The sequence below is a fragment of the Helicoverpa zea genome, chromosome 3 (genome assembly GCF_022581195.2).
Source record: "Helicoverpa zea isolate HzStark_Cry1AcR chromosome 3, ilHelZeax1.1, whole genome shotgun sequence".
Taxonomy (NCBI): domain Eukaryota; kingdom Metazoa; phylum Arthropoda; class Insecta; order Lepidoptera; family Noctuidae; genus Helicoverpa; species Helicoverpa zea.
Window position 1 is genome coordinate 11716536 of NC_061454.1, and position 15893 is coordinate 11732428.

Here is a 15893-nt window from a genome sequence, read left to right on the forward strand (position 1 = left end):
CAAATGAAGAACTTGTTGCCTGTCTCAATTTCAATCTTAAATAAAATAAAATTTTAACGATGTTGATTTTACAATTTCTCTCTGATCACCTCTTACCGAACATAAAAAATCCCTTCTCAATATTTTCTTACAAAACAGTATCTAGAGAGAGGTACTCACCTAAAAGCTGCACTTATATGATGATTCTCCAGAACTGCTCTATCGTTGTACAGCAGAGCCGTGTCAGACCCTGACATGACGTGGAAGTTGTTTGTGGTGCCAGTGTGCTCATAGTCGTGCACCACTGCTGCCACCAGCGTCGCGAATATCTCCAGGTCTGATAGCCAGTTCTGTGGAGATGAGGTTTGGTTTAGTAGGTAGGTAGCCGGGATTAAGTGTCTAGGAAAGATTAGTAGGTACCTATTCTTTTATGTTGTTCAATGCAAATGAGCAGACAGATGAAGGTAATGGATTATAGCCGCCTATAGGCGTACGTAACTCAATAGGAGACAGCCTTTACGATAAACGCACACTAATAACCATCCACTAATATTAGTAGCCTTTTTAGTCTATAGATGTATAATATCTGAAAATCTGAACCATGAATATCTGACAGGCTCCATAGAACGATGCATATTGCGGCTTGTACGTGGGTGAAAATACTGAGAAAATCTAGTTTTTCCATAAAAATATTGCGAGAGTTAATGTCGCTCAACCCCGCTCCCACGTTGTTAACTAGCTAATATTGGTTTACATGCTAGAAGACAGCTATTTTGATTATTATGAAAGGAAAATTGCAACGGCGTACCGACTTAGACGAATCCAGAACATGTAGGACATTTTTCGTTGTTGGTATAGATTTATACTTTATATTATTTCAGAAACAAAAAAAAAGTGAGGAATGATTACATTAGAGGAAGTCTGAAAGTAGCGCCAGTTACAGAAAAGATGAGAAGTAGAAGATTGTCGTGGTATGGACATGTAATGAGGAGGGATGATACGCATGCAACAAAGTGTGTGCTAAGTATGAATGTAGATGGATGGAGAGGAAGAGGAAGACCTAAGAAAAGATGGATGGATTGCCTGAAAGATGATATGAATAGGAAGGGAGTGAGCGTCAGTATGACGAGTGACAGGGGAAAATGGAAGAAAATGACATATTGCGCCGACCCCAAGTAATATTTGGGAACAGGGCAGGAGAAAGAAGAAGATTATTTCAGAAACAAATATAAGAAACAAAAATATCGGTAGCGTTTAACCACGATTTAACTCAAAAGTCAAAATTGGGGTCACAAATTACAAGTTCAAGCATAATTACACTGAGCAGGAAGTGTTCTTAAGCAAACTTTTCGGTATAATTTCGTGTAACTTTGTATGTAAGTCACACAGTTTATTCGACATTGTAATTAACATTAGTTAAAGGATTCCATAGGGCTTTAAGTTCATTGTAACTCAAGTTGTTAAATTAGTTTGCGTCTGGTTACAAGATTCATGTAGGTCTTGTTAGTCTGGCTTCTTAACAATGCACGAAAGTTTCGTTTGTGTTCAGCCTTGTATGTTTATTAGTAGGCTTGATTTTAGCAAAATTTTGATTTCTGCCAAATAACGCTTATCATGCATCCATTAATGGATATAGATTCTAATGGTTTGTGCTTAGGTTTAATAGGGTTAGGCACAGTTAGCACCTTCGTCATTTTTTCTCACTTTGGGTATTACTTGAAGACTATTGTTGGTACAATACTACATAGCTCTGTCACGTAATTTAGATGTCGGATACTCGTTCTTATATTTCCAGACGCTACTTCTCTTGTACTTTTTTGTCTAAATTAAAGTTATAGCTTACCATCAGTCCAGTCTGGCACAGCATGTAGTGAACCGTTTGCGCAACATCAGCAGCGTGGAGATTGTTGTGGTAAGGATTGTGGAACTTGCAGTAACCTTCTTCTATCCTGTTGAGGAAGTTCTCCAGCGTCGTTGGCGGGACCTAATAAAAGAAGATATACCTAAGTTGTGTAGTGAGAAGAGTGAAATCTAATGTTGTAGATTTTATATAATAAGAATCATGACTGCTTCATCATCATCAGCCTATCGCAGTCCACTGCTGGACGTAGGCCTCTCCAAGTGCACGCCACTGAGATCGATTTTCGGCTTCATGACTGCTTAGTGTCTCTAAATTATTACAGCTGGTTCTCTTTTACTACCTATTTCAATTGCAGATAAAACAGAACTATTAATAGTCTCTTTAGAAACCATTCATCATTCAAAGACGGGTATTGCAAACCCATTTATCCCTTAAGTCCCACTTAAAGATGTAACCGATCTACTTATTCAAATGCAACACTAGTAAGTAGTCGGGTGTCTGCAACGCAATACTTTAAACTTAGACACTCGGAAATCCCATTTCTATTCAATCATGTAGAACTGCCGGGAACGCAGGAAATAAAGTAAGTACCCAAGTTTACTCGACATTCCTTCAGTTGCTTTAGTCTGATGCAGAAATTGAAATGCTTTGAATATTTTATCATAAATTCTTTAGCTGCAGTAAATACATTGAATATATTCAGGCTTATATTTTTTTCATGACATCATATTGGTAAAAAATGTAACTAGAGATAATATTAAACAAAATATAACTTATGGTTATTTCTGGAAATCAGTCGTTCATTAAAAAAAGTCACCTTATATTAGCAAAAATTATAATAACAGTCATTGACAGCATTATCTATGTAATAACAATCTCAAGTAGACCATAAGACCCGTCGGTTTAAGTACCGGATATTGTGTGCTGTTGTGTTTATAAGCTGCCAGATAACTTCCAAGGTTGCCCGCGTTATAATTTCATTAAATTTCTTCCCTCACAAAAGTGTATGTTCAGAACAGAACTCGTCAAAAATTACTGGCAACGCTCAGTCTGAAACTTTTTAACTTAACACTGAACGTCTATTATAACTTCCATCAAGACTTTCCCCATGTAATTTTTGGCGAAATCACAACTTTAATATTTAAATAATGTTGCGAGATAAAAGTTCGCCAACATGTTATTTTTGCGAAAGTAAATTGGACAACGACGATTTTATCTTGTCTTCACTTATTTTTGTAATTGCACGAATTTCCGAAAAAGTGATCTCGAAAAAATAGGGTAGGCATGAAACAAAAAAAGGTTGTGACTGCTTACTTTCAAGAAATCCTTTGTTATATCTTTTGGGCTTCTCTTTCCAAATTAGTCAAAAGATAAATGAAAAGAAAGGAACGCAAAGTTCTCGGGGAGTAACAAACCGACAAATTGGATTAATGTCTTGCAAAACGAAGGTTAATTTAACTTATCCACATTTTAGCGAGTACCTACATTTGGGCCAATTGATTTTCTAAAATACCTTTGCTGAAGATTTAGATTTGGGTGCCGTAGCTAGTTAAGGTACCTATTGAAATTTTAATTGAATAACGTTAATGGATGTTAAATTAATTCTATACATTAACTTAGTACTCACATCAAACATACCCTTAATCACTCTTTAGGGAATAAAATATTCGATTGATTGCAAAATAAAAGTGAGTGTAGGTATGTACGTCTAACGGTACAAAGCAGTTACCACATGTTTCATAGGTAAGTCACAGCTCTTTCCTCTGACTCGAAAAGAAATTGGACTAAGATTCCTACTTAGCCATGGTCGTTTTTCTTTTCTTAATCCCACCATATTATTTGTTTATATTTCATTTAATTTGGATGCTAACTATCCTAAAGCAAGTGAGACTTAAATAAAACCCACTGTTTCGGAAACAGCAGACTCAGTTTGTCCATATTTATTTGTGCCTTTAGTTGCTTACAACCGGAACCGGACGGGTTGCGGAAGACCATTATTATCTGAACCCGGCAAATTTAATTGAAAAGATATGATGACCCATACATGTATTTCGTCAAAAAAATGCAATGTTTTGTTTTTTTTTTGTCTACGGAGTACCTATGGTTAGTGATCTAGTGAGATTTACTACATTCTATACATTTACATATTACCAAAATATATTATCTATCTTTGACACTAACAACATACTAAGAATACCTACAAGCATACAAGAATACATATACAATACCAATACAATACAATACCAATAGTAATGTACCTAAAAGAATACCCACTTGCCTTTCAAGGTGCTTCCAAAACAGAATTCACATATATTCCGAGTTGGAACACTGTTGACATCATACCGATCTATCGTGATATAGCGTTCTCTGAAAAAGCTGGTGTGGGAGTTCTGTGGTACAGATTGTTTTTGGTGGAATGTCATAAAATAACCCATCATGTTCCTTCTTGAGTTCTTTGTGAACTCTTTAGATCAATAATGTAATCCCGATGCAGTACTGACCTTAAACTTGTGTATCATGCCGTATCTATTGAGGAGTTCGTAACCGAGGTACTTGACGGGCGCGCCGCCTGATGCCTCGTGTAGCGCGAACACGTCGAATGACCATTCGTCCAATGTCTGAAATATAAGTATTTTCTTAGTAACACAAATAAAAGAGTCAGCTAATTTTGAACATGAAGTCTTTGTTTTTATTAAATTAATTAAAACATCGTCACCTAACCCAATGAAAACATTTTTGTCGAAATTTAGCGAAAGCAATATTTCAGAGAGTTTATTTTGCTGTGAAATGATTGAAGCTTTTCCCCGATTACAATTCTTATATTCATTTGTTACCAGGACAAGTTATTCGTTCTTAATCCAATTGACCTTTAACTACCTATAAAAGGTTGGACTAGTATTTAGGCAGCCTATCCGAAGGGATGGTCTTAATTAATCGTATGTTGACAGACCAGATTGGCCGTTTAACGTGCTCCTTCGAGCGCACCTCTTTACACAAACACAGATTAACCGCACTAAGCAGAGCACCCAGTGACCTTGTTGTCTATCTATTATTCAGGGTCTTGTTTTAGTAAGTGTCCAAATTGTTACTTATGCACGAGCATCTAAAGATAAACAGGAATGAAGTATGTTTACAGTAGGCAGGTTTTGGCTCTGCCTGGTGGGGCGTTTGTAAATTGGTAGGAAACCCTCGTGTCCTTAGGCACGAAAGATCTGCTCAAGCAGTCGTCATGAAAAGTGCAGGCCTATATTGGACTTTCCCAAGAGAATACACATTCATCAATACACACACACACACACACACAAAAGGAATTATCCCTTTCACATAGTTTCTTTTATTTGTATGTCTCTACCAGACCACGGGACTATAGAGTCCCGGATTTTTGGGAGGCGAACGTGGGGCCGAAGCCAACACGCTGAAGCCCTTTTGAGACAACTTTAATGAAATGGCGACACAAAACCGATGATTATCCCCGTATACACTATAGAAATGTACCCAAGGACAATCCCCGGTTCTGTGCTAAACTATTATTAACTGTGGAGGAAAACTACTTGGGCTATTGTGATGGGATGTTAGTGGACTAGGAATGGGAAGACTATGGGAACTATGGCACCTGCCGATAACAATGTTTGCACACGTAAAAATGGCAGGTGGAGACTCGCCAACTCACTTACTGGGCCCTCGGGAATCAGTCACTGAATAGCAACAAGAGGGCAACAGGTACATGAGCGGCTGAAGGGTGAGGATACCTCGGCGGACTTTAAACGCAGATCACGCGCTCCCTGTGGGTCCAGCATCACCGGCCCACTCGCCACTTACCACGAGGCACCTACCCTCCGAGTGGGCTGCTAACCCTGCTCTAGCGACTCCACTCTGACCGGCCGATGAAGGCAAGCCAAGAGGCGGGAGACCTATCCCCCGTCATGCTTCACTCCGGCAAGCCGGAGGTGGGGGACAGTATACTCTCCCTGGAGCACTCGGATATATAGCCCCGCGGGGTCGCTACTCCCCGTCATCCGCCTCAGATGCCCTGCGGGGCACATAGTTTCTATTATTTTGGGTCATAAGTGGTTATACAAGAAGCTATACTGAACAAAGTAACATACCCTATAGATTTAATTGTACCGTACAGTGTTGAAGCTAGCATAAAGGGAAACAATTGACAGTGAAAGGAACAAAAGACCAACTAAATAACACTGGTTCGTAGAGAATTGTGCTTCCAACGCTGCCTTTTGAATTCCGAAGGTAAACGGGCGGCGCAAGTATTGTATGCATTGCTGGGCCCACTTCAAGATTTAATGGAACTTGCTGATGTACTTTGGGACTGTAGTGGTTTTGAAGTTCCGTGTTTATATACGGAACATTCACACAACAAGTATTTTAAAACCAATATTTAAAAATGTGAACGTATTATTTCCTTAAAATGCTTTCCCTCCAGGGTACTTATGTAAATTAAGGGATTTCCAAAATGGTTCCACATTTAATTTCTTATGTTTGTTTATCGGTTGCTTAATACTTATACTGCATATACTGTCTACATTTTTAGTAGCCTGCACCCTGATTTTAATACTGCCACGAAAAAAAAAAAAAATGAATGTTCCTTTTATGGAATACCAGAATGTTGAGCACGAATAACCATTTAATTGCATAACATTAATTGCTAAAGCAAAGCTAGATAACATCACAAACGATAGAATTCTGCAAATAAAACGGAACAAAACTTACCTGCAAGGTCAGAACTAGGAATACTCCGAACGAAGATAAATGTATACGCGCACAAATTAATCTGACTCTTACGAGGAGTTAATTTGTTAAACCCCTGTTGCTTGATAGTGAATATTTGATACCTGAGATGGATTTAAGGCCCTCTCGCCTCATTGGTAGGTGCTCTTGTTAATTTTAATTAAAGAGGCACCCACGTAGCTTATATGGGTTGCTGTGTATTTGAATTTTATATAATACGAGGGTCTAAGCCTAACTGAAAAGTAATGCATTTTCAAGAAGAAGTTCTAGATATTTTACTAGATGATTTTTTCGAGCTAATAATTCGCGCAACCGGTATAAGAATTGCCTCTATAGTCTTTAGTTTCCGTATCTTCTCTACGTAGGTACATCCTACACATAATTCCATTTCAATCAACATAGTTTGGTATTAATAGTGTTTTTATTTTGCAAGTAAAGCTCAAATCAATCATCAGGATTGACGTCAAAAATACTTTGATTGGTAAATTATATGTATAAAGTTGAAAAAAAAAATGGTTCGATAATTCTGCGTCTAGAGGTAGGTAGTTCACGTCTTACCTATGGGCTTTCACTACTGATATTGTGCCGACAAGGTAGTTAGTAGCCGCACAATTTCCTGTAAACCCATATAAATACACATCCATAGAATTCAGGCGAGGTCTGCCGACTCAATTACTAAAGGTTACTGGGTTACTAGGTTATCTCCCGGCAAAATAAACCTTCGTGTTATCATATATTGCAAAAACATTATATGTACCTAGTACTTATTTATTTTTTTCAAATGGAACTGCTATGATTATTTATTTATATGGTTAAAGGTATATTGTTTTGTTTCATTTCCAAAACAAAAACACCTTTTACAAAACCAACTTTTCCTTTAAAAAAAACACAAGTTTCAAAATCCGTCATAACTGCTTTATCCTTTGGCTTCAAACATTGCGAAACAACTTATCCCTTTTTCTGCAAAAGATACGAAGTTGACATTTCCTGTTTCCTTTTTCAAAAACAAACACGTGGCAAGATACAACCATACTCCTTTCAAAAAAACTCTTTGCTCGCGGTTTTTTCAAGGAGAATTTAAAAAAGAAAATTGGGTCGTGAAAAAGCTCAGGGTACATGTCACTCAGAAAATGTTAAAAGGCTCTATTACACAGAGTGTTCGAACCTTTAGAATTAAGCGTTGTATGAACATTTTTGAGTTTTCAGCTTTGACTAGAAATTCTGTGCAGCAGTAAAAGTTACGCCGTACGTACCCGTAGTACTCATAGTGACTTTGTGAGATCGCTCTAACTGTATTAACGTGTGTACTATGTAAAATTGATATGGACTTGAGCATGTAAAATGCTGTTTGGTACAGTTTTATTTATTTTTTTTTGGTGGAAAATGTGGGACAGGACTGTCAACACAATTGATTCAGGTAACTGTTTTTCATATTTCTTTGCTTGTATTGTTTTTAAAAACTTTCATAAATTCCAAGAATTTTACTATAAGTAACAGAAGAAAAGCTCTTTTAGCTCAAAAACTACCAAGATAGTTTAACAAAATGAATCATGAATTAACTAAAATTATTACAAGCTCTATTATCCAAGACCATATTACCATGAACGCTAATACTATTAAGGGTACTTTTGATCAAACGAACCTTCCAGAACTAATTGGATTGTTCAGAAACACTCCTTCGTGCCGTAACATTCTAATTGTTCACTTGGTATTCAAAGTCTAACTCCAACAGACGAATTTAACGCGTAGTTATTAATTTAGTTTGCAGATATTGAATAAATGGTTGTTTCGATCAATATTTGGGCAAGGATTTTATTTGGATTTTGTATTGAAGGGATAACTTATGTCTACTGTTTGGCTATGGCTATGTGTTATAGAGATCGAACTTTTAATATTATAAAACTAATTGTAAAGTTTCATTATACCACATCTAATTAAACAGATCCAATCAAATTGTTGAAGAATTAAATATGTCACCCAGTTAAGCACAGACCCAAATAAACTTCAGTAAACTTGTCAACGCTTTTTACAACAAGCAGTGGAAAAAATCTGGACGGAAAGTCTTGCAATAATCATTTATTTTTACTGTCTCATATTGAATGTTAACTCACCTTAAGTACTCTAATGACATCTTGAGGGAACTGCATAAGAGCAGTGCTGGTGACTCTCCTGTAGATTCTGTCCACGAAGATGCCCGCCCTGATCGCGTGCGCCACCGACCGAAACTTCGGCTTCTCATCAGACTTTCTCTTCGCCGTCGCCAGCTGCCTCGTGAAGGTCGACGCCAGCCACTCCCGGACCTCAGGAGGAACGGCATCTGGCTGCACCTCCGACAGCTCATCATCCTCGTCAGCCAGCCGCCTGTACACAGCGCAAAAGATAATTAGCTTCCAGAAATTTCTATACAAAAAAAGCTAATTTTCGCAGCAAGCTTCACGCCCAACGATTCATTATATAGCATAATGTCCGGAGGAAAGTTAAACTTCTTGTCCTTTAGTTCCTTTTACCATCGAAAGCTGCGAAGCTGGTAGGACGTTTTTATCACAATCAACGCTGCAATTTCAATATTGCTTTATGTAGATTCTTGCTTCGTCCCCTTTATGGATGCCGCTGTCTTTTTCATTTCAACTATTAATTTTTCCACTGCGGATTATTTAAAAACAAGTTTGTTACCTTCTCATCCTATTGTATTATCTTGTTAACAAACTTACAAGACTTAACAAAACTAGCTTCAACAATGTAAATGTTTCCTTTCATACAAACTATAATCTAAGCAAACTTTTAAGATCTAATTAATTTATGAACTATGTACTTAATACTGTACATTGTTAGTCTATTAAAGTTATATAAACTTAATTATGTCACTAATGACTACAGCTATACGCTATCTTGTTAGTATGAAAAGTGTGGATTCATAATTAATTGCTCGGTTTAAACTACGATGTAAATTACCAAAGTAAAAAGGTGGTCTTGTTTGCAGTATCTTTAAACAGTACAAAATTTGCATGATAAAGTACGGTGTGTACAAAATCCCACCCAAAAGATTACAGGCCAAGCGTGTGTATGTTAAGTTTGTAAGTACACAAGACATGAAACATAGGCAGTCCTTTGCGTGGGGATTTGTAGAACAATATATCAGATTTTTTGCTGAGAATTCTTGTGAAATAAGTTTTGTTGAGGACAAAAAAGTTCAACTAAAAATACAAGGTCCTGAAATTGAGAACAGTATTTGTTTCAAATATTGGGTGTAGGTTACCGATGTGTAAAATCATTTGCCAACCAAACCAAGTGTGATGAAGTAGACAGTTGGCAGACATCTGAGCATGCTACTTGGGGTACACTAGCTAGAGGTATCGAATATGTTACATGCAGCGTGCTCAAGAAATCGTAATGCTGTTACATTGCTTTCCATTGATTTTCAAATAACCATCAGTCTGGACAACAATCGAACCACTTTGAAATAAATTATTAAGCTGGAGAATAATGTGCCCTAAATAAGGACACTTCTATTATTTAATCTATTTCGATTTACAAGCAGGAGATAATTTTTCACGAAAAATAATTCTCAAACGGAAGCTTTCTATCATATTAAGTATCGAAGCTTTCGTTTTATTCACGTGCGATGAAAAGAGGGTCATTCAAACGACTTTTATTCATTTCCTAATAAAAGGACCATAATGTCGAATCTCTTTCAGAATTCAAATTATTAATGTATTCAAAGCGCTTTTTGGCAGACACACATTGGGTTACATTTTAGTCACAAGCTCCAAGACAATGGAAAGCAATACAGTACACAACAGCCACACGACAAAACAAGCGAATCTCGGGGGATGCTCAAGGTTAACTCGGGGTCGTATTGTCATTACCACTTGAATGAAACCGGAATAGTCGATGGAAATGTTCCAATATTTTGGGCAAGTTGTTTTGAATTTTCATGTACCATTCGGGTTTGATTCAAGGGCTGAGAGTGGCATAAAAAGTGATAACATCGACACACCTAAACACCAGGGTTGGGGCTGACTGCTGGCGCGCCACTGCCGGTCTAAAATAAAACACGACGTCAATGGGACAGAGTCAGGGATCACACAAGGAGAGGACTGTCGCAATCGACTTGCTTCTGGGAATTCTGGATGTTCATCATTTAAATTTCAGCTACAATTTAATTACAGGTTTTGAATAACTTGCCATATATAAAGAGAAATGTTTCGCACAGTTTGAAATGATGAACATGCCTTCATGGTTTTAATAAAATAAAGACACCTGCAAAATTTACAACACACATAGTTAAATAAATAAATTATAATAATATTAAAAAGTCATAAAATATGAATAGAATATTCGAAAAAATACCTAGAATAAAGAATTCTTAAAGTTTATATAAAATATTGTGAAAGCAGTTGTAGCAACTATAAATAAAATAACATCGTGTACATAAACTATAAAAGGTTTCGCTTAGAGTAGAGGTTGAAACCACAAGAATGTTTAAAGAAAATATTATAAAAACAGAGGACAAGCTTGATGGTATGGTACACAGGGGTCACCCAGACACAAGAATGAAGTATGAACATGCCTAAGGGATAGGACACACACAGACGGAGCTGCAGACGGGGACGATCACACAGACGAGTCACACAGGGTCCAAACGGCACACGGGACTAAGTTCCAGAGCTAAACTAAACGTATCTAGACGCAGATAAAATGCTATGCTACCTCAGAACAAGTTACGCTTTACTTTAAACACAAAATTGTGGCAATTCATCAGATCCGTATCGCGTAACTTGTTCACTGAAAAATCGTTCACAAAGAAACAAGTAACCTATAAAATTGAAACAACCAGTCTGGATAGTGCCAGACTGACAAAAATAGCAAATGATAGTGGAAACACTAATCTAACAGGAGGACAGGTAACTGAGAGATTGAAACTGAAGCTTAAACAGAACAGAAAGACCTAATCGCACAAATTGGACAGAAGGGAGGCGCGACTACTTGGCCATTGTCGGCGGTGGTGTAACGGTATTAACTTTGCTTCGTTTGGTTTCTCTACTGAGCACCTCGCCCAGCAGGGGGTGCGCAGGCGTCGCATGTGCAGCGTGGTCTGCTGCGCGCGCGGCTGCTCCTCCGCTCTCCTATCCCTGCGTTAGACATAATCACTGGCGGCGCGCGCGCTTCCGCCCACACCCATTAACATCCTAGAACTGTTAGCTTTGGAGACAATGTCGCGAACATGATCTTTAATGACAAACACAAAATATCATAAAAGCTTCTTCAAATTAATAAAGCGTTTCATGTGTATCGGAGCGTGTTCGTTTTAATGAAAAATCTTAGAAATAAATTGCCATGTCAATAGCAACATTTCCTTGGTTTCAAATTAATTTTATTTGAATCGAATATTTGTAAGGTTTCGTCATAAACGTGAGGGTTGAAGATGTGGAAACCTTTAAAGTTTGATTTGTTTCTTAGTTTATAAAATACAAGCTTTCTTCAGCGGTTTCACCCGCTTCCTGAGGGAACCACTTCCCGCAAAAAACTACAGCAATGTGAAAGTTTCATCAATTCCACCCAGAGCATTTTCTTTAAAAGAGTAACTGATTTCCATACAAGCATTCTATAAAACTTTTACGTCTATACCTACTATAAGTAGGATTCCAAACTTATACAATTATTTCCTTTTTATTTAAAAATATATGTATTGATTTTTTTATAATATTTTTTGTTTAAAAGTTAAATTACTTGGTAAAAGTAATTTTTCTATGGAAAATCGAATGAAAGTCAATTTGAATGTAAAGCGGAACATCTATGCAAAATATTACATTCATATGCAAATTGTTTCACTGTGCTTCCATACGAGTATATCATTTAGTGGCGCGAAATTGTTAGTCTGTGAAAGTTATCGCCTATTTTGTGTGAAATCTTTGTGCTTGAAGTATTTAATTGTTACTTAAATATATATGCTATCGTTTTAATGCTGTAGAATTTGTTAGTATGTTTGTGTGAACGCGCTTAACTCTCTGGTCGTTTTAAAATACTCTTTCAGTGATAGAAAGTCCATTTATCGTCGAAGGCCACTTTATATCAAGGTATGTACTCGTAGTTATCATGTGCCGCGGAAGTGCAAACGACAGCTAGTATAACTTATATTTCGGATACTTATTTTAAAGTAAAAAAACATGATATTTCAGACTTAAAAAAAAAACTTTTAAACCAATCACGAAATGTAAACGATTGAATAATATTAGCTCAAATAACAGCTTTCAGCTTGGCACTCCACCAGTCTCGTGTTCTCAGGCAGTTTATTGGCTAGAACGCTTCTGCGCTCATGCACAAATTCAATATGTCTTCATTACATCGGCGCTTGAGCAGAATGCAGGCTTAGCATTTATAATTAGTGCTGCTGGGCTTGTTCATGTAACCTGTGTGTAGTTAAGCAAGTCTTAAAATAGCTTTGTTGTATGTAAGTTTTTACAAACAAACAGGGCTTTCTTGTAGGCGGAATTTTGCGAAGAAAATATGACGTCAAATATTGGATCATGAAAAAGTGTTGTTGCTTTAAACTATAATAACTTTTCTCTAAATGTAGATTATCCCCAAAATCTTTTTTAAATCTATTTGGTAAAATCCAAAAAATCTAAAAGCACTCGGCATAGGTACCTTGTCGTTTTTTTTTTATTTTACAAGCAAATGGAACATTAATTTCGTAAAACTACCGTTCGGTGAACTACAACAATACAGTTCTGTCTATTAGGTTAGGATTATTCGGCACTGTTAATTGTAATACGTACTATACGTAGGTATAATTTAACTAGAGTCAAATAATAAGTTCATGCTGATAACTTTGTCCTGAAAAGGATTCCCGGAAGTGATTTTAAGTGATAAATATCATCAGAAATAGTTAATTGAAATGGGACATAAAATAACAAAACTATCCTAGTTAAAGGTTTGTTTAGGTACGTACACAATTTGAGCCATCCCTTCCGGGAACAAGCGAATATTATGCTTTTTCGATTAAAAATAAATATTGTTCCTCTTGTTACTTTATTAATTGAAATGTTTTACGTGTCTTATTATTAAACCACTTCTGCTTTATATTCAGTTATGAATAATATCATACTAGCGGTTTCCTGCGGCTCCACCCACAGCTCGGGCGAACTTAGCATACACGGACAAGATACAGTCTATGTTATTCGGGCATAGTCTAGCTACCTAACAGTGTGAATTCATGTAATTTTTTCATAGTTTTTTCTTTCCGTAGTTTCTGAGCCTTTACAAACAAACAAAAAATTTGTCCTCTTTATTATATTTCTGTAGAATAGAACTATAGATAATAATAGGGTAATTATTAATTGCGTATAATTACACGTTCTCAATATCAGTAACTTCAGCTATATTAATGGTTTCACGTTGTTATCGAGCTAAATTGCTATAAACGCGAACATCGCATGACTAAAATTGAGCAATTTGATCGCACAGACGTGGAATACTCAATTGATATCAATTTCGCGTCATTGTTCTATGAGAATTTCCAATTTCTCGGCAACTAAGAGCTTTGAGTGTCTAGTACTTCTTGGGAAATTTTAGATGACGATGGGTTAATCAATTATTAAATAACAAACCTTCGTAGAGCTTGTTCGTTCCTTACAATTTTGAGAATGTGTGTAATAAGTACACCTAGTTATAAGTTTAAATCAGCTGAGCTGATTTTGATAAAAATGTTTAATTACCACAGCTGAAACACTTCTCAAACGGCATCCAAATCGGTTTACCGGTTTAAGAGCCTTAGGTGCCACACAGACACATAGAAGAGATACATACCGGTCAAACTTATAACACCCCTCTTCCTGCGTAGTGGATTATATAAAAATGCTATTTTTACTAAATTTATATTAAATAATGCAAACCATGCATGTTACAAGGAACTTCATTAGTCCATGCTCTTGTACCTCTAAAAATAATTTCTCTTTTCTAGCAAACAACAGGCTGATACAAAATGGGATCATTATATTCTTCCAACTACGTAGGTAATGTGAGATTTTGCAATTTTCTCACAAAACAAGGCACTACATAACTTGTCATGAAAATCCTTTTGTTTTCAGTTTCAGAATAAAAGATCTTGTCAGATTTAACAAGGGTGGAGATTTTTGACTGTTTGTGGTAAGTGGGGCACGTTCTAGGTCCCATTTTGTTCTCGAATTCTCTGAGTGATTCTAGCTTTCTTTTTGGGGAATTCGTTTATTTTTATGTGTGTGTGTGACTGTGTTGTCAGTTTATGTATTCGGATTTGTTTTTCTATTTTCATGTAATTGCGGAAAAATAACTTACTTTTTAACACGACTTGACAATTTCACGAACAATATTTTATTTATTACCCTATAGAAAAAACTTATAATAACTGTTTAAATGCAGATACGTACTGCTTGAATATGTTCAGCACGCATTGAAATTAAGATTTAAACGGAATTATTTAAAGCTCGAACAGTGAATATTTAATAACCATAAGCTTAAACGGATTTAAATAATAACTCCATTTCCAGAACTTTAATGAGCTTAATTCCACCATTTTGTCTTTAAGCACCGAACTGAAAGGTAAAACTCAGTTTTAAAATTATCTATACTAATATTATAAAGAGGAAAACTTTGTTTGTTTGTTTGTTTGGTTGTAATGAATAGGCTCAAAAACTACTGGACCGTTTTTTTAAATTCTTTCACCATTCGAAAGCTGCATTATTCACGAGTAACATAGGCTATATTTTATCCCGGTACGGGCAGTAGTTACCACGGGATGCGGGTGAAACCGCGGGAAAACGGCCAGTTTTTAATAAATTAATAAATCATATTTTTATTTATGAATAAAATAAAAAATCCATTTTTTTATGTTTTGTAACTGAAAAAGTAAAATCGCGAATATAAAAGTTGTATTTAAACAAAATACAACATTTTCCTGGCCCCGTTTTTCATTAGTAAGGCAATTTTTCCGTAAAAGAAAATAACACCGATGGATATTTCAAATATGAAAAATGAAACACATAAAAAAGCTTTATATTGATAAACTTTATTTTCTAGAGCCATTTGCTACCTAGCACAATTCTAGAATATCCATTATATATTCGAAATTAAAATAAAACGTCTCCGAAGGCCGTTAAAATTTAAGTGTCATTTAAAATAAATTTTACCAGCAATATCTATGGTCCGGTCCATTTACCTGAGTCGTAACGTTGTGAAAATATCGTAGCCATGGAGAACAACTGATGATATGGAGTCTCACTCGCGGAGATGCCATAACGGAAAATCACCTAAGAGTGTAGCGCGCCAAAAT

General features: G+C 36.3%; 1 protein-coding gene across 3 annotated transcripts in view; it reads right to left on the bottom strand.

Annotated features, from left to right (window-relative positions):
• LOC124646375 (calcium/calmodulin-dependent 3',5'-cyclic nucleotide phosphodiesterase 1) overlaps positions 1-15893 on the bottom strand; it is a 184097-nt gene that overhangs the window by 9656 nt on the left and 158548 nt on the right. For 2 of the 3 annotated variants that reach the window (XM_047186513.1, XM_047186512.1), the window contains 5 exons: positions 10581-10625; positions 8695-8944; positions 4342-4458; positions 1823-1963; positions 160-329 (listed from right to left, as the gene is read on the bottom strand). In XM_047186513.1, coding sequence (XP_047042469.1) covers positions 160-329; positions 1823-1963; positions 4342-4458; positions 8695-8944; positions 10581-10625 — 723 coding nt within the window. The remainder of the gene's footprint in view (positions 1-159; positions 330-1822; positions 1964-4341; positions 4459-8694; positions 8945-10580; positions 10626-15893) is intronic. The other variant, XM_047186514.1, reaches the window with a different exon arrangement.